This window comes from Coptis chinensis, chromosome 3 (genome assembly GCF_015680905.1).
Source record: "Coptis chinensis isolate HL-2020 chromosome 3, ASM1568090v1, whole genome shotgun sequence".
In the NCBI taxonomy this organism is placed as follows: domain Eukaryota; kingdom Viridiplantae; phylum Streptophyta; class Magnoliopsida; order Ranunculales; family Ranunculaceae; genus Coptis; species Coptis chinensis.
Window position 1 is genome coordinate 124,141,100 of NC_141458.1, and position 20,114 is coordinate 124,161,213.

At 36.2% G+C, this 20,114-nt stretch overlaps 2 protein-coding genes across 2 annotated transcripts; one reads left to right on the plus strand and one right to left on the minus strand.

The window, feature by feature from the left end:
• The first annotated feature begins 12,725 nt into the window (after positions 1-12,725).
• On the plus strand, positions 12,726-13,169 carry LOC147514149 (zinc finger A20 and AN1 domain-containing stress-associated protein 1-like). Its single transcript, XM_086598999.1, has one exon. It carries the CDS (start codon positions 12,726-12,728, stop codon positions 13,167-13,169), a length of 444 nt encoding a protein of 147 aa, XP_086455125.1.
• A 1,442-nt stretch (positions 13,170-14,611) lies between these two features.
• Positions 14,612-15,935, minus strand: LOC147514150 (uncharacterized). Its single transcript, XM_086599602.1, has 5 exons — positions 15,841-15,935; positions 15,679-15,745; positions 15,347-15,529; positions 15,169-15,236; positions 14,612-14,912 (listed from the first exon to the last, which is right to left on the minus strand). The coding sequence occupies exons 1-5, from the start codon at positions 15,843-15,845 to the stop codon at positions 14,780-14,782; spliced, it is 456 nt and encodes a 151-aa protein (XP_086455728.1). The 5' UTR covers positions 15,846-15,935; the 3' UTR covers positions 14,612-14,779.
• Positions 15,936-20,114: the final 4,179 nt, after the last annotated feature.

Consider the following 20,114-nt stretch of genomic DNA (forward strand, 5'->3'; position numbering starts at 1 on the left):
TGATTCAAAAATTTTATTGCAGAAATGTTTTCCCCCATCACTAATTATAGCTTTTGGAACACCAAATCGAGAGAAAATAGTTTCTTTTACGAACAAAACGACTGTTTTATGATCGTTAGCACGACATGCCAATGCCTCAATCCATTTTGATACATAGTCAACTGCTACTAGAATGTATAGGAAGCCATGTGAATTTGGAAATGGACCCATGAAGTCGATGCCCCATACATCAAAGATTTCCACAATTAAAATGGGATTTAAGGGCATTATATTTCGTTGAGTAATGCGTCTTAGCTGCTGGCAGCGATTGCATGCTTTGCAATGCTCATGTGCATCTCTAAACAAAGTTGGCCAATAGAATCCACATTGTAGGACCTTGGCCGCAGTTTTCTTACCACTAAAATGACCACCACAAGATTGTTCATGACAGAAGGATAACACATCATTGTGTTCCCAATCAGGGATGCAACAGCGGATTAGTTGGTCTGAACAATACTTGAAGAGGTAGGGATCATCCCAGAAATAAAATTTCACAGTGGAGAATAACTTTTTCCGGTCATTACGGAGACCAAGATGAAGGGACTTCTTCGGTAACTAAGTAATTTACTATGTCAAGCCGCAAGGGGACGAAAAAAATAGAGTACAAGTGTTCATCCGGAATGGAATCACGATAGGTTCGGTATTAGTATCAACATCAATCGACAAAATCGTAATAAATGGTCCGCAAACCACATTTTCGCAACCTTTTTTATCTCTAATTTCTAGAGTAAACTCTTGCAAAAGGAGAATCCATCGGATCAACCTTTGTTTTGCATCTTTTTTCGCTAATAGATAACGGTGCCGCATGGTCGGTCAATGTAGACAATAGTTGGAGAACCCACTAGGTAAGGACGAAAATTTATCCAAAGCATATACAACCGCTGCGAAAACTCTTTCTCGGTGGTGGTATAGTTACGTTGAGCTTCATTAAGGGTTTTACTCGCGATAGTAAATGACAACCGGCTTATCTTCTGGTGTTGCCCTAGATGCGACTCCAATAGCATAGTCGTTCAGCGTCACACATTAATTCAAAAGGTTTAGACCAATCGGTGGTTGAATTATGGGGCGGTAGTTAATCGCGGTTTTAAAATTTCAAAGGCTTGTTTGCAATTGAAACTGAAGTCAAAAACGGCATCTTTAAGCAGGAGATTGGTTAAAGGTCGAGCAACCTTTGAGAAATCTTGAATAAATCTCCTATAGAAACCTGCGTGTCCTAAGAATGCGCGAATGTCTCGAACTGATTTTGGTATAGGAAGTGAGGCAATTTTTTCTATCTTAGCTTTGTCGACCTCGATTCCGTCTTCTAAAACGATATGTCCTAAAACTATTCCTTTTGTAACCATGAAATGCCATTTTTCCCAATTAAGAACAAGGTTTTTCTCTTCACAACGTATAAAGACTTTTTCAAGATTTGATAGACAACTATCGAAAGAATCTCCATATATGGAGAAGTCGTCCATGAACACTTCCATAAAACGCGTTCAACCATATCATCAAAAATGTGAAGCATGCAAATATTTGGAAAGTACCAGGTGCATTGCAAAGGCCGAAAGGCATTCGTTTATATGCAAATGTACCAAATGGACAGGTGAACGTGGTCTTTTCTTGATCAGCAGGGTCTATGACTATCTGAAAATAACCTGAATAACCATCAAGAAAACAGTAATATGCATGACCGGCTAAACGTTCGAGCATCTGATCGATGAATGGAAGTGGAAAGTGATCCTTACGAGTAACGGCATTAAGTTTGCGATAATCAATGCATATTCGCCATTTCACTGGGATACGAGTGGAAATGCATTCATCTTTATCATTTCTCACAACTGTAATGCCAGATTTCTTGGGAACAACGTGTATTGGACTCACCCAAACACTATCAGAGATAGGGTAAATAATACCCGCATCGAGTAATTTTAAAACTTCCTCTCATACCATATCTTTCATGGTAGGGTTTAGTCGACGCTGCGGTTCACGCGGACGCCTTAGCATTTTCTTCAAGGTGTATCGCGATGGGTGCACCACGAGAGGTGCAATGCCTTTAATGTCATCGAGGGACTATCCAATAGCAGAACGATGTTGTTGAATGACATTAATTAAACGAGCTTCCTGATCGTCAGTTAATTTTGAAGAAATGATAACTGGGTGACGACCATTTAGATCAAGTTGTACGTATTTTAATTCCGAAGGAAGAGTTTTTAAATCAGGGGTGGGCGGAGTGGGTATTAAAGATTCTTGAGGAAAGTCATCATCCATGCAGTAAACAGATTGATGTTCATCCAAGTTACTGGACATCACAGTCGTAGAGTCAAATAATGGTATTGACTCTAATAACTCATTGACTTCTTGTGTATAATCATCGTCCTCAAACTCGGATTTGCTAAAGAAAATAAATTGGTACACTTCATCTTTTGGAAATGAGTTTGTTAAATACTCTTGTGGAATGTTGTCAACCATGTTCACCTCACCATCAATGTCAGGCTCTGGAATTTGTTTCATCAACTTGAACACATTTACTTCTACCGATAGATTTCCGAAGGACATGGTCATTGAACCATCCCTACAGTTAATAAGAGCATTAGCAGTTGCTAGGAACGGACGTCCTAAGATGATAGGAATGGAATCACATGCAACTTCTGTATCCAAAATAACAAAGTCTACAGGATAGAAGAAGTCTTGGACTTTTACGAGAATGTTTTCTACAATTCCTTTTGGATACTTTATGGAATGATCGGCTAACTGTAGAGTCATGGTAGTAGGTTTGAGCTCATGAAGACCTAGTTGTTTAAATAAGTAATATGGAAGTAAGTTCACACTAGCTCCTAGGTCCAAAAGAAGCGCAGCGTCGTGATATTTTGTCACCTAAGGTGCATGGAACCGTTGGTCTACCAGGGTCTTTGTATTTTACTATACCATTGTGTTCGGTGATGGATGGAAACTGTTCGGTGAGGAACGCTTGTTGAGGAACATTAGTTCTCCTTTTTGTGGTGCACATATCCTTCAGAAATTTTGCATGTTTTGGTAATAGTTTTAAGGCATTGAGAAAATGTAAGTTGATCGTCAAATTTTTAAAAGTCTAGTCTCTCGAATTTCAGCAAAATTCTCATCAGGTTTATTCTTTGCCAAGCGTGCAAGAAACGGTGCCTTAGGACGAAATTTGGAAAAGGGGTCTTCTTGCTTATTTCCTAAATTCTGAGATGTTGACTTTGTTTGATCTGGTGAATCGTCCGTAGGTTCATTATTAGAAATAGGTTCAATGGAACCTTCGGATTTCTTTGGTTGATCATCTGGCATACGTATTTGATTGTCTACCGTTTTTCCAAATCGTAGAGTAGTGATTGCATGCACCTCACCTTGATTGGAGGTGCTTGTACCAGGTGCATTAGTAAGTTCAAAGGTCAGGTTTGCTGGTTTAGGGTTTGGAACCGCTTGTCCAGAAACACGCCTTTCTCGACTCTTTTCTTGCGCAATTGTTGAAGTGATTGTTGGATAGACGCGTTAAAATTTGAGATTGTTGGTTCATGTAAGCTAAGAAAGTCTCGTTTGTCCTATCCGAAACGGGTTCGCAGGTTGTTGTCAGTGGTAGTAGTTCACGATTATTCTTTGAGAAGTTGTTGATTATAGTTGGGATCCGGATTAAATTTGGAACAAGGTCGCGGTTGGTTTGATAGTTAGCATTGGCATTATTTTGAAATTGACCTTGTTGGTATTGTTGATTATTTCCTTGGCGGTATGGAATAAAATTGTTGGTAGGTCGAACAAGTGGATTAGCGAAACCCGGAGGAGCCCCCATTTGTTGGTTATTTTGGCCAAAGCGAAGTTTGGATGTTGTCTCCACGGTGCATTAGAATGTTGAAAGCACATGCCTCCTCCATTTTGAGAAGGGGAGGCATATAACAAGGGACAATAAACATCGATGGTCGATCGAGACAAAGAACACATGGGGATGTGTCAACGTTCGGACTGTTTTGGTATTTGATCGTTTACTTGAACCGCAAGGGCATCTACTTTTTAGTTAGGGATTCTATCAAATTTTTTAATTCGGGATCGGGTTTTACTTCAAAAATAGATGTGGCTTTTGTAACATTATCCTTTGATGACCTAGACGACTCAGTGTTACCCCAGTGTGTACATTTTTTCGCTTGTTTTTCAAGAAAAATATAAGCTTCAGTAGCTCCTTTGTCCATGAAGCAACCGCCGTTCATTATATCAAGAGTTTCTTTTTGATGATCAGAAAGACCATTAAAGAATGAACAAATAAGGACAGCTTTGTCCAGTTGGTGACGAGGACATTCTAACAGAAGATCAGTAAAACGACTCCATGCTTCTGTAAAGGATTCATGAGGATTTTGATGAAAGAATTGAATTTTCTGAAGCATTTCAGTTGTTTTTTTATGAGTGTAAAACTGAAGCATGAAAGCTTGAACTAGTTTATTCCATGTGTCTATGGACTGTGGCTGTTGTCCTGCTAGCCAAATTGACGTTTTTTCCGCTAAAGTGAATGGAAACAATCGAAGCAAGAGTTGTTCCTTAGAGACTGCTGGATGGTGAAATGTTGTTGCCACTTGTTGAAGCCTACGAAGATGATTGTAAGGTTTTTCGTGCTCCAAACCATGATATAAAGGTAACAAACTGAAAACGTTTGGTGGGATACGAAAATCACCGACAATGTCCTCAAGTTTGATGCAGGAAGAAGGTTCTTCCTGTAATGCAGTTTAGAAGTTCGAGAGGGGCTTCTCAGCTGGTGGAGGATTGTCGGCCATAATGACAGAAGTTGATGGCGACGAAGGATCGTGATGAAGGTAATTAGCAGAAGAAGAACAATTTTTAGGTGAGAACTTACGCAATGTCTTATCGTATCTTTTTCGACGATAAGTATGTTCAATTTCTTTAGTGGAACCAAACCTTAATCTCATGCAAGCATAAAATTAGATCTAACTTACAGAAGGAATTTAGTAGGACTCGAATTTTATTATTATCTTAAACATTAGAGTTGAACAACATAGGCCTAAACTGCTGCTAACGTAGCAGTGAAGCTAGGAATACGTGTGCATAAACCAACAGCCAGGTCACAAGAGAGATATGAGGGAGGCTTTCCGTGCAAGCACGGTTCTAATTAAGTAACCTCAATCTTTCAAGTTTCCTAGACACCATTGGAATATGATTAAGATTTATGGAATTAAAATTTATGCAAAGGCGGTATTAATTTTAATTTAATTTGTTTTAATTAATTAATTAATTAATTAATTTTTTTTAAGATTTATGCAAGGGTGAAAATACAAACATGCAAATACGATCTACTCATACAATACTAGGTGCAGTAGCATGTGAAGGTACTCTACTCATAATGATAGCTATACCTAATAGGCAAGCTTGTGTCATCGATAAATACTTCCATACGCATGTGCAAATATACATCAGTAATATGTATATGTATACTAATTTGTAAATCGATATTACGTAAACGTATATCAACAGTAACAGGCAAATTTGAATCACTCATACGTATCTAAATACATTAACATGCCAATATAATATACATATGCAGATAAATACGACAAAACTAAACATGCAAGGTATTATACATAAACTAAAATACGACTCTTGTATTGCATAATAATTCGATTTCGACAATACTCAATGAGATTGCGAATGTCATATAGAGAGCAGCTTTACCCCGTAGGGTTTAGAAACAACTTACCCAACTCAGATTTTAACCCTCGTTGGAATGTTCTCCTATTTCTTGACAAAATCGACGTATTAGACAATACCATGTACGTATACGTAGAGAAATACTAAACATGCAATCATAGACACTTATACATATAAATATAGATACCCATGCAAAACAGTACCATTGGTATGTACATATACATTAATATGCAATTCATACCTACTTAATCGCATATAAATATTTACGGGCGTATTAATAAGATTCATACATATTTCTAGCCTAAGACGTAAATAATAATCCATAAACTAATTTATAATAACTACGTACATGACATTCATGCAATTAAAAAAAAAACAGTAAAACGTTGGAACCTGTAGCTTCCCGCTAAACCGCCAAAGAGTGAAACAGATGTTTCAATCGTCGACGTGATTAATCCCAATAGATATTCGAAATTTCAGGTATAGGTCCAGAGATTTAGGCCTGGATATGGATCAAGGTAGATCAGGGGATGATGGAGGTAAATTAGTAGCACCAACAGAACAAATTCACCCGCGGACGCGGGTAAGACTAGCGGACGGCGTGTCCATACACAAGACGCGCGTGTCTTTGATGGCACAATGAGTTCAACTTTTCACGAACTCTTATAATGCGCTGGCGTTAATGCGTTCTCAGTCCTAACTTTTGGTACCTGGAAGCACAGCAAAAAATCCGTGAGCGAACAGGTTGTTTTCGAGTGAAAATCCGAAAAAAACGTAAAAAAAAACGAAAGGGAAGAAAGGAAGAGAGTGGGGGTTCCCCCTTGATGCAACTTCCAATCTGTAGAACAAGTCCTATGCCTTTAGAATAGCAGCGGCGCCATTTTGATATTAGCTTTTTTTACTACGTTAGAGATTTGACTCTCTAATTTGATGCGAAAGCGAACTCAAAGTTCCTTACTCACGATCTTCGTTTCGTAAAGTTAGAATAAGGATTCGAACCAACCTAAAGTCTAGGACAACTACAAATTGGTTGTTACTCTTAGGGAACTAGTGAGTAAGTTTACTACTAATGCTAGGTTTCTTTCCTATACAAACATTAAAGAAAAAACATTAAGATTTGAAATCATGCAATTAATACAAAATACAATTTACTAAAGAAAAGGTGGAGAGCTAATCCTCCTCATGTGAAAATAACATTTAGTTGTTGATTTGAAAAGGTTCATTTGATTCTTCCTAGACTCATAGACAAGCCCTAATGGAAGAAAACTTGATCCCTAACATGTATGGCTCATTAAAGAGTTCATACATGCTAGCAAGTGGAACCAAGCAATGACTTATCTCTAAGCTCATTACTTTGATTCCTAACTAGACACTACACCAACTATCATTTTAGGATAGGATGTAGGTCTAGTTGTTCTTCCTAACAACCCACCAAGCCAACCACAAATATTGTCCCTCACATGAGATGGATTAACTTCCCAAAAGAGAAGTTAGCTCATGATCCTTGGGATGATGAATTACAAGCTAGAAGAACAAAAGAGAGAGAAAGAAAAAGAAGAAAAACTAACTAAACTCACTTGCTTTTTATTTATTTCCTAGAAGAAAACCAAAGTTTCCTCCATTAAAACTATTACAAGTTTTCTTACAAAACAAAAAACTAAATAATAAGAATGACTAAGGAACTAAAATAATACAAGGTAAGGAAAAGAAGTCAAGGGAGTAAATGGAGTGTCCCCCCTTGTTTTGTTTTCTTCTTCATTTGAGAGACATCTCATTTCCTCCCATGTGAAACATCAAACCACATTTACTTCATTTTTATCCACCACATTAAAACAAAGTGACACCTTGCCTTTTTTTTCACTATTAACACCTAATCTAATTAATTACATGCAAGGTGTCAACTTTGCACCAATAATTTGTCATTTTTGTTTTGACATGCTCCATGATTGATGACTCATCCAATCTTGCGGGCCCGTATAGTGGGTCCTATGTGCAGTCCAGTGGCGGTCCGGTGTTTGGGCAATTTTACAACTTCCCGCCTATGCATAGAGTTCATCGCCCTAATTGTCTGAGCAGCTCACTTGTCGCATTCGGAGTCCTGGTTCAAGAGGTAAGAGCTTCGGAAGTTTGATGCTTCTGTGCGGATTTGGAAGAATTCATATACATGTCGTTCCTCGTGCTTTATTGCAGGTTTAAACCATATTTCCATGTTTACTGCGAATACCTGCAAAAGTATGAAAACATATTTATTTCATGATTATTAAACACATAGTTAACCAAATTTATATGTCTCAACGGGGTTTCATAATACCCTTTTGGGTGCTTATCAGAGACCAACATGAGCTTTAATTCATATATTCACCAGTCATTCAATTATGTAGTGCCCGAAATTCCCCTATACCATCCGGCCGGTCTGGTTTAAGGTACATTGTGGGCTTCAACCATATTCAAACGTCAACATCTTGACAACTTAATATAACAGTTACAGAAATGAGTTTAACAACATAATGAACTATCATCTCCATTGACAGTCTATTATGTGTTTCAAATAGGAATTTCTCTGTCTCATACACATTCTCAATGCTAGCACTCATGATATGAAATCATTTAAACAAAGAGAGATTAACACATATGTCTTGCTTTACTCTAAAGAAAGGACACATCTTTATCAACAACGATACTTTGACATCCATACGACACCAATATGTTGTTGAATTGCTCATGCCATTTATAGGCGCTTGAATCAATTCATACAAAGATTTAACTGAATTGTATACCTTAAGCTCATCACCTGGTACTACTTAGTATTGTAGTTTCGCACAACTACTCAACTAGAGTCTTTAGAATTTTGAAGAAGAAATTCTAGTTACATGAGCAAGGTTCCAAAGTAGTATAAATCTTGTTTCTGAGTGAAACCCCTTGGCTATTATTATTAGCCTTGTATTTTGCAATACAACTATCACGTTTTAGTTTTTTCTTGAAGATCCAATTCAACCTATAGATCCCCTAATAAATCAAGAATCCAGTTTAGAGGAGTTGTATCCTTCAAAAAGGACACTTCTCATAGACAGACAACTTCATTATAGGTTAATGAATCTTCCTCAAAAAACATATAACATCATCACCGTGAATGGTGGATATACTCATTGATATTCTTCCAAATTTCTTATTCATAAATTATGGGATCCACTTATGTAGTTCATTATGAACATCCAACCACTTTATACTAATTTCACATAAAGCACATCCTCAAATAAAATTAGCATATAAGACATTCAATAATAGTGCGGTATCTACAAGATTATTGTTATCACGCATGACAACTAAAATTAAATATCACTATTATGAGTTTTACCAATGAACATATACTAGATAGTTCTAGGTCTAAAAAAAACTTCTTTTAGATTCATTCACAATAGCCTTGGTAAGACACCCCCCACATTTTGAAGCATTTTTGGATAGGCCCAAGATTTTCCATACTTTCTAGTTCAGTGTCTTTCCAATTATCTTGTGAGGTAAACTATGGTAAAACAGTGTCATGTATATGGGTCACCACCCCCCACCGTTCAATGGTTACTCAACCTAATCAAACTTACATGCAAAACACATTATACCGCTGCAAATACTAAAATAATCAACAATAATAATATGCACTCTTATGACAAGAATATACTTTACTCAAGTCTATGATTATGGATCATATTAAACATAGTTATATTATGTTCATGCTATCTATATAAAAGGAAATCCACAAGTGATTCAAATGAATTTTAAAGAATAGAAGAATTAGATGAAAAGGGTTTTACCTAAAATAATATCATTATCATTCTTCTCTTCATCATTCAACATTCCAACTTACATAGTGAGATAATCCACGTACTTGTACATCACATTGGATATTTATTCATAGTCATAGGAGGATAATGCATAATAAGACAATCTACAAGCGTTACATATCCTTGTCTAAAATAGTCACTGGAGGATATTGTCTAAGAAGACAATCCATAACCTTACATCTCCTTGACTAAATTAGGTTTATGAGGATATTGATTGTTTCCCATATTGTTTCCTCTCGTAGACAACGATGCTCATTACTTAATAATATATGACATGGTTAAGCTTCATGCCAATGTTAAATAATGCATTCATGCTAAACATGGTTAATATTATATCATAGGTTTAGGAAAAGTAAACTTTAACTGTACCCCTCGCAACAAAAAGTATACAATATTTAAGCAAATCTAGCCACTGGATATGCAAAATAACTGAGGACTCCACCTCCTCTTTTTACATGAGCTCAAGTAAGATAGAATACCTTATCAACAAGACCTCAAGTACTACCACAACATCTAATGGCTCAACCCATTAATGTTTTCAACTAGAAAAATTTATCAATAAATTATCATCAAGTTCAAAGTAAATCCATGATGACTAATATCCAAAACTAGCATGCTACACAACTTTAACATGTGCTATATTGGATATAAGCTACAAGTTACTTCATCTAACATGTATTTTCACAACAGTACAATTATAACCATCGTCTAATAACACGTACACTCAATAGAGGTAAGCAATTATACATTGAATACATTATAATTACTATCCAAGATTTGAGTGTGGTTGATATTAAATATCTTAAGGTCTCTCTTAGACCATCTACATACATCTACATATGTACAAAGAAAATTAATATCAAACTACTTCTAGTCAAACCAATTAACATCTTAGTGATAAACACGTATAATTTGTTGACTAGATTATTAAAGAAGTTTAAGCTTAGGGATTTCCCTCCTAAGGAAAACTAGCATGCAACTCAAGGCAAGAATATCACCATATAATCAAACCAAAAGAATTACAAAGAGTGAAAGAATACGGTTCTAACCGATTGAAAAACCGGATTACCATATTTTCCTCCTTCCAGAAAAATAGTTCAAAAGAACTGTAATTCGGAACCAGCTCATAATGAATTGGGTATCAAGTCTTATACCACTGGAAATCTCTTTGAATCAGTTATCCAACACAAGAAGCGGATTGCAAAACCGAGCTCTGAGATGAAAGTTATAGCAGTTTCCGTAACGAGTGACGCAGTTGTCAAGAAGACAAACTTTGACATTTTTTTTTTATAGAAATCTCATATTTGACTCCCACAAACGTAGGAGAAAGGTCTACAACCATATAGGGTTTGATAAACCACAAAAGATCAATAAATATTCAATCTTTAATTGGTTTCCCTAACAAAAACGAAATTATTAGAAAATTTCTAAAGTCTTAACCCAATAACACAAACAATAACTCAAAGTAAAAGACTTATCTTTTGATTGCCGTATTAAAGCATTCTCCTTTGTTCTACTACGAAATTCTTTCTTTAAGATTGTTAGAATAGTTATAGTAACACAACTAGAGTAGAACAGAAAGAACAGTAGACAAGGACAGCAGTAACAGGGAACAACCAAGGCGCGTATTAGGCTGTCCTTAAGGAAAGATTTTGTCCCTTCCAGTGGTGCAGAAAGGCAGCAGTGACGTTTTCCTCACATGATTCAATGGTGTACAGTAGCTTGACTTTGCACTAGAACAAACTACTCTCTAGAACAGCAATATAACTCTCTCTGGCGGCTACAGGAAGAAGAGAAGAAGAATAGGGCAGGTCACGAAGTTTTGTTTCTCTGGATGGGTTTTGTTCTGTTGAAGTGAATTCCCTCTATGGACTCACAGTCCTATTTATAGAGGTTAGGTCAGTCTTCTAAACAGATAAGGAAGAGAGACCAACTCCTAATAGAACACCGAAACTTGTTGCTCAAGAAAAAAGCAAAACAAGTTTAGGCAATTGGTCAAACCACTACCTACAATAGTAAGCCCAAGCCCAAGCCCAAACCCTACCCGATGTGGTGGATAGGGACTATCTACTATGCACTAAAGTGGAGAGAACACCATTTGTTCATCTCCTCCACTTTGCACGCACACACTAGTATTTAGAAATACACACGAGATTCCAACACCTCTTACATCAATTGGCAACCTCTTACCAATAAGAAATAGAGACAATGTTGGCGTGACAACCACTGCGCTAGCAGTAGACAATGACGTCATAAGTCATAACAATGCTTAGAGGAGCCATATATGGATCTGTTAGGAATGTTGCATAGTTTGAAAGTTGGGCCCCGCTAACGCATGATGTCAACATGATACCTGCACCTGATTCAGAAATTCAAACCATTGAGCCACTCGCTTGCTCTTGCTACTTTCGGTTAAACAAAAACATGATACCTCTGCTTGGTATCCCAGCAAATATAGCATGATTTGGCTGATTAGGAATCTAAGGTGATTCAAGTGCTTTGGTCGTGTTGGTAGCTATTCCCCTCACCTAAATATCTTTCGAAGAAGCTGCAAATACCCTCAAACTTCTCTCGATGGTAACAGAGAAATGAGTGTATTCGCATGGTCTTAGTTTTAGCTCTATTTTAACCGAAAAAACTTTTGCTAAATTGGAAAGGGATACCAAGCGGAGCCGATATGAACTTGATTCCTCACCTAAAGAGTTTGGGAGATTGAAAACTGTCACCACGAATCCGCAATTGTACCAAAAATAAAACCAAGGTGAGGTTTATTTACAAGAAACTGCCCAACATATCCAGCAAGAATAACTCCTGGTCGGTTAAATGCTTCAGTTAAATCTTTTTCACTTGAATTAACACCAACTGCAAACTTCTTTTTTAAGAAAAGGAGTAAATCTATCCCGAAGATTCTAGAAAAATAATGGTTATCGAAAGTAGATTATGAAAGGAAATACAACTACTTTTACACAAGTACCCTTCATGTTTCTAAACTAGTGACTAGTCTGTCGAGAAACATAGTTAAGGAAGGGTATAACAGTGAAGTAAATTAAAATCAGAACTGGACTTTGACTCTAAACTAGTTATAAATACAAGGTCGGGGTTCCAAGCTTTTATTCCAATCACCAGACTTTAAGAACAGTGAAGAACTTTGAAGAGTTGAAGGCCTTTAGATTTTAGATTTGAACAAGTTTGAAAGAAAAGATGACATCTCAACAGCAACCAGAAGGCCACCATCATCTTTGTGCCAACGGATGTGGGTTTTTCGGCACGCCCTCAAATAGAAACTTATGTTCAAAGTGTTACCGGGATGTTGTTCTCAACGAAGCACGAGAAGCGGAAGCCAAACAAGTCATAAATAAATCGTTCAACAATAACTCGGTTTCTGCTGTTTCTGTCTCTGATGTCGTAGCTGAATCGGTGAACGTAGAAGAATCTTGTAATGTGGAAGTTAAGAAAAATAGGTGTTTCTCGTGTAATAAACGAGTTGGATTGACTGGTTTCAAGTGTAAGTGTGGGGATTGTTTTTGTACAACCCATCGTTACCCGGAGAGTCATGACTGTTCATTTGATTTTAAGGCATCGGGCCGGGATGCGATTGCCAAGTCAAATCCAGTGATAAAGGCGGAGAAATTAGTCAAGTTTTGAAGGTTTGGGAGTGGGTTTAGAGAAGAAATTGAATTGTATTTTTTTAATTTTTCGGTTAGAAGATTAATAAGATTTTATGTGTGATTTCAGTTTGATATAATTCAAGACTTACCCTTAATTGTTTCCGGAAAATTTTGGACTTTATTCATCTTTTTGTAGCTTTTAAATTGGTACTAATGTTTATTGTTGGTTCACTTGGTTGAATACGTGAATTGGTACAAATCCAAGGCTGGACAGCACAAGTTACTGGGTTCTAATGCCAATTCCAATAGTGAGGCAAAACACCAGGTGCGTCAAAACGCTAACCCGCCAACGCTATCGGTATAAGTTTACCTATTTATACCGCCAGTTTTAACGATATAAAGTTTTAACGATATAATGTATGATCTGCACGCCAGTAGGAACGACGACTAGAAAATTTGTTTGACCAAATTTATTTTCAAAATCTTTAGTTTTGATGAATTACTTTTGTATTCATATTATTTTGTATTTGTACAATAAAAAACAATTAACTGGAAGCAGACCTCATCTCCCGTCACTCATTGTTTCACACCCCCCTATTAGTTGAAAAACAAATATATCTATGGCAAATGCCAATATGAAACAACGATGAATCTTTGTATTTTTTTTTTTAAAAGATGCTCTTGGGTTGTTGCACTAAGTTGAGATCATTATAGCGCGAACTTGCAGGTTAACTAGTGGAAATTACCGCAAGCTCAAAGTTTCCAACATCTTACAGATTTAACTTAAGCAATGGGAGGAGTCTGACCATTGGACACTTTCAATTAGCTCACCATGCAACAGGTTTAGACTTTAGACACACCATACGAAATGAGCAATCAAGTTCAATCCAAATGAACGTACAAGGCAACTTCTGTTTCAAGAAACATTATGTTATACTCCAAGAGACGATGTTTGAGAACAGCGTCTAGCAAGCTAAGCGTAAGCATCTGGATATACATGCCTTGTTATACAATAAAATCTTCCCTTTGCTCTCATTGTTACAGAGTGATGACACCAAGCATGTAATTTGTAGTTATAATATGCGTTCTAGGGTTCCTCCTGTAATAATCTATACATGCTATACTTAGCACCCAATTGTAGCTCCCAGTGCCATGTAAGGTGGTTTGATTCGGATGAGCAACTTTTAACTTTTGAATGTGTGGTGGATAATTAGAGAAATCAATTATGTTCGATGCAAGGAGTTCCAACATATACGCTAGTCTATATATGCTACTCCAAGAAGCACGTACCTTCGGACGTCGGTGTTAGCTGAGTTTCAAGAAAATCCAAGAAAACGTCCTGAATCCTGGAATTCCCAAGGGTTGCCGCCAAAAAAACACTTTCAGATTGAGATGTAACTACTGCGATATGTATGTCTCAATCACACAAATTGCTCAAAAAATTGAGATAAACTAAAGAAGAAGAAAACTCCATCCACAAATAAGCTTAAATATCATCTTAGAAGGAAATCGATGATCAAATACCCTTGAACCAATAAACAAAAACCTAGTCTATAAATATCCTACTATTGAACCAACACTTGAGCTCATAATCGATATAGTAGCCCTAACATATCTTGTTGACATAGGTGAACCCTCACTACTTGTCTACTTGCGAATCAGCTTGTTGCATATTTCACGAGACAGAGTCATAGGAGTTCGTCCAAATGGGTGCTGCCCAACATAATTTGGAACATTTTCAGCCATAGCAACGCCTTCCAAATAAAGTCTGATAGCAGACCTGTCATGCTCAACAAGATACGAGAATTAGGTTGCATCCATGGCATGCCAAGATGTGTGAATGCCTAATTTATGCTTGGTCAGTACGGTAGATTAAAGATAATTTAGCTCAAAAGAATACTTTTTGCTTGACCTCGAATGCATATATGAACCTTATAAATATGGCAATAGCTTAACGGCTTTACTGCTAGAAAACAACAAAGAAAAAACTACTGGAATTCCTTCTTTTCACGAGAACATAAGTGATGAAAGTTTACCTAGGGGCTAGGGCACAATCATTCTGAAGTTGATAAATGTATGGCTCAGGGAATATCGCAGTGTGAGGCTAAAATGAAAATAAAAAGAACACAAAAGAAACAGAATTAGGATTATAAAGTATGACTGCTAGTCCAACAATATTAAAATGAAAAAAAAAAAATCAATTCACACACTCACAGGATTTAGTAGGGACTTGTAAGGGGTGTCATCCAACAACAGTGTATTCGATTCATTATACTCTTCATACTTGTTCCAAATTTTCTTCAGTTCCATTAGAAATAAGGGCTTCGTTGTGTTATTAGGAGTCATCAATCCAATCTGACTAGGAGTCAGTCCTGTATCAGTGCAATAAGATTGATCCTACGCAAAATCCATACAGCACGATATACAGTTATTTGAATAAAAATCAATAAATACAAAGTAAAATCACAAGGAGAGTGACTAGAAGTGTTTAATTAGTTTTTAAAACAAAAGTATTTATTATATTATTAGAGGATCTAATCACTTACCCAAGAAAACAGGAGCTGTTTTTTTAAATCTCCAAGAATAGTATCCACCACACCAACCATATTATGGCTACAAATGAAGGAAAACAATAATTTCCCCAGTTAGTATCACTACTGGGGAGACATAAGAGGATATATAACTGTTCAAAGTTAATAGAAACTCACCTCATTCTTGAAGACCAAATACCAACATCAAACTTCTCAAAACAGAATTTCAGAAAATCTTTACAAAAGGGTCTCGTAAAAACTGGAAAAAATAAAATAAACAACAAACAAATAATAGATGTTAAAATATAACCATGCAATTAAACTTTCATAAAAGTTAAGCATTAAAGAAAACAAATGGGTTTTTTTACTTAACCCCCCATGAAACTTATGCATTCAAAAACTTGTGCATAGCCTGACTATATATATATATATGTATATGTGTGATTTAAACCTGATCTATTATTAATCACGGCGTCAGCACAAGGAATAAAACCGAAAACAACATCAACCAGAACTCCATTCAAGTTAAGAACCAAAAGCTTTCTCTTCCTGACCACCCTATGACTTATAATGTCATGAACACTAGCCGCAGAATCTTTTCCATCAGTAACTGACTTCTTAAGTTTCCTTTCTTCAGCAGAATCCCTCGGGAAAAGATCGTTCTTTGAACCATCAGCACTAGTATTAGAGATACCAAGAGACTTAAGGGAGAGTGAGAGACTATCAAGAGATATCTGGTCTTTCGTTTCTTTCTTGATAGATTCCTCTGTCTTGATAGCAGAGTCTCTTAGTAACTTGGCCGACTCCTCAACAGAGAATAAATAAGTATCAAAAGTTTTGTCATCTCTTTTCTCCTTTTTGAGAATTAATTCTTTTTTCTTGATATCACACTTCGTTACCAAACCAGTTGACTCAACTGAGAGTGAAACAGTATCAAGAGTTGTGCAGTCTATTTTCTCCTTCTTGATAGATTTTTCTGTCTTGATCATAGCAGACTTTACTCCTAATTCAGCAGACTTAACCGACAATGAAGAACCAGCTGTATCAAGAGTTTTCTGGTCTATAAGTTTCTCCTTCTTGATATATTTTTCTGTCTTGATCGTAGACTTGGTTTCATCATTGTTCTTTGTTCCCATTGAAGCCTAAGATTGCCAAGGGAAAAGAGGGAGAGATACAATTGCAATATGTTGAAAAACACATTTCATCACGTATATATAGCAGTAATGATACACAGACCTACTAATGGTACTCATTGATTTACATAGAGATACTCCCGTCCGTATGTATTGCAATGAAACATTTGTGATAGTCACAACTCACAAGATCATGGGGAATGTAAAGCAAAATTGCATGGGGAAACAAACAGCCAGACGGTTCGAATTTCTTTTACTCAAGTAGTCAAGCTGGTACGTTGGCCCTTGGCATGCCCAATGTTTTGAAGCTTTGACCGAAGTCAATTGAAATAAAACCTACAGAGAGATTAAGAGATGTAAATGACAACGACCAGTCGCCCAATGTGTTGCAAATGCGGAAATGCCTATGTGAATCCATTTAAAGCCCTGGAGCAAAAATTGCATCTAGCAAAAGGAATACGAATATTACTATTTACTACAATCTCTTGGTGCAATTAGTGTGACTTGCAACGAAGTTGTACCTTTTTTTTACCCTTTCTAATTGCTTTTTTGGACTGAAGGGTTTTATATCAAAATCAATGGAATTAGACCGAGTGTTTTGCAAAGATGATCTCAACCATTGTCACCAAATTTGGTGTTTTTTTTTTTAAAAACGCATTTAAAACCCGAGATATTGGCAAGATATCTTGTTCCAGTTTAAAACCCGGATTCTTCAAAAAAACGCGTTTTAAACTTAAAAACCGTTTAAAATCCGAGATTTTGAAAATCTCCCGTTTAAATTTTTTTTTTTTTTTTTTTTTTTTTTTTTTTTTTTTTTTCAAGAAAACGCGAGAAGAAAAAGGGGTTGTGGAGTTTACTTTTTTGAAAAGTGGCTAACGATTGACTTATTGAGACAATTCTATTTTGCTTTGGACTATTAATAATTGAAAATTTTAAAGTTATTAATTTATTTGTAGTACTTGATTATGCTATTATGGTTGGTAATTAGTATTATCTTATTTAGAGTCGTGTTTTGGTATTGAATCTAAAACTTATAGTATTTGGATGAGTAATTATAATTTGATACTTTCATGTATTATTATTATTTTTTATTTTATGTGCCTATTTTTTTTTCACTCTTATAAAAAATCAAACTCCTTATTTATTATATTCTTTATCATCGGTTTTTACCGTTTTTTTTTACGTATTTAAACCTGTTTTACCGTTTTAAACCCGTTTTTTATGCCCTACGTTTTTTTATTTTTTTTTTCCCGTTTTTTTTCCAATATGTTCCGTTTAAAACAAGAACTAAGTTTTTTTTCAAGTACACCGTTTTAAACCCGTACCGTACTTGGTGATAATGATCTCAACACACAAGGATATCATAATGTCAAGAAATCAGCTAGTTTTGAAATTCCTAATGTCTCAACTCCCAAATGTATCCACGATTTTTCAGCAACTTCGAATTTTTTTTGGCCGTCAGCTCTGCCCTTGAAATATTCATCGTAAAGTGTAGGGGATGGAAGTATATAATAGGGTTTATGTTTTGCAATATTAATATCATGCTAGTGTTCTTTACTTTTCTTCTAGTAGTGTAATTCTTTAGAGTTAGGGAAGTATTCTTTGTGTTGCCTTAGAAGGAGTACCTCGGGGAGTGGTCTTTTGGGGGAAGTATTATTTGTGTGTTTTTAAGCTTTAAGTGGTGATTCATTGAATAGGCGCGCCTTATTAGAAATCTTTCGATGTTGCTCTTGGTAATACATTGAATGGTTGCCGAGCTTACATAAAAGGAAAGAAGATATTAATAAAGATAAACATAGAACAACCTTAAGTAGAGTTAATTGTTAACAATGTTTTATCCAAGAGGGCATCGACACTCGCTTCGATTGCCTAATTGTAGTCTACTTGTAAGAACAACCACGTGAAGCGTAGGTCATAAATTAAAAGTATTGGTGGATTCTAATCTCTTGAATTCCCTCTTATAAATTCTCAACAGGTTTAGTTAGTTTAGCTTAGTTTAGCATTAGAATCTACAATCTCTACAATATTAGTTTTAATCCCTCAAACCCCTTTCCAAATCGTTTCTTCACATAACATACACTTAAAAGTGGAACGATACCCTACTCATCATTTACTTATTGAGGGATAATTAGGTTTTGATACGCTTCTATTTGTTCAACGATCATCATCTATCTACATCATCCATACACCATCTAAACACACAAAAAGAGGCAGTGTCAATGAGCAAGTCGATCTGTTCTGGAGCGATCTCGTAGATCGAGTGTGTGAGTTAATGATGTGGATCGCTCTGAATGTAGTTCAGGGAACTAGGTCAGAAGTTGGCGTGGTATTTCCGCTATATTGGACACGTGCTTGATATTCCTGGATGGAAATATCACTCCCTCACACTGCCCAACATAGCTAGTCAACGCGAAAAAACCATACGAAGGCTTGCACCTTACATCCCATAAAACACACCCGCAGATTGGAGCAGTGAGAGAATCCCAGGTCACCATCATATTAGTGAAGAAGAAATTTCTCCTATCCTTATGCGCTCCCAACCAAAACCATAAAATGCCTTTGATATCCTTAATGATTCCATCAACCACTACACCAATATGTGTGTGTTGGGGGGAAGGGAAACTGATGATGTACATATAGTGAGTGTCGAGGTATATGAACTTTCGAGTTTGCTGATTTTGTACCTATAAACTTCAGTAATTGCTTTGATTTTGGATATTTCGTTTTGTGACTGGTTTGGATTTGTTGCTGATTTTGGTGTACATTAACTGTCAAAATCAAACTATATGAACCGATAAAAACTTGTCCATATCACACTGGAAGGTTAGTGGTCATTAATTTTGGTCGAAATCAGTCAATTATAACTTCCCCGTCCAGGCGTCCACTTCGTGTGATATATGTTGGTCATGAACATTGGGTTTATTATTTTATATCATGTTATATATAAATCTATCTTTGTAGTCACATGTAACAAATATCAACTTTAATTTGGTAGCAATAGGTAACAAATGATAGTTGGATTCAAACCAAATGTGAGAGACAAGAAAATGAAATATTGGAGGAAATTGACTCGCATCAAAACATTCAATGGGTTGGATTAAACCACTCATTCCCGTTTCAATTCCAATTTCAATATAAGTTAAACCCTTCTTTTTTCAGATCATCAGAATAAGAAGACTAGATGTTTTGCACTTTTATGAACCATCTTTTACATTGAAAAATCGGTGCTCCAGTAACAACAAGAAATTGGATTAACTGGTTTCCAACTGATGTCTCTTCTGCATGTCCATGGAGTTTTGAAACATCCAAACATATCAG

What these genes read in the sequence shown, in the direction of transcription:
- LOC147514149 (XM_086598999.1), top strand. Translation starts at nt 12,726, where the DNA reads ATGACATCTCAACAGCAACCAGAAGGCCACCATCATCTTTGTGCCAAC.
- LOC147514150 (XM_086599602.1), bottom strand. An exon ending in AACAGCTCCTGTTTTCTTGG is followed by an intron (nt 15,530 to 15,678) that starts GTAAGTGATTAG and finishes GATTTTGCGTAG; the next exon opens with GATCAATCTTATTGCACTGA. An exon ending in ACAAGTCCCTACTAAATCCT is followed by an intron (nt 15,237 to 15,346) that starts GTGAGTGTGTGA and finishes TTTTCATTTTAG; the next exon opens with CCTCACACTGCGATATTCCC.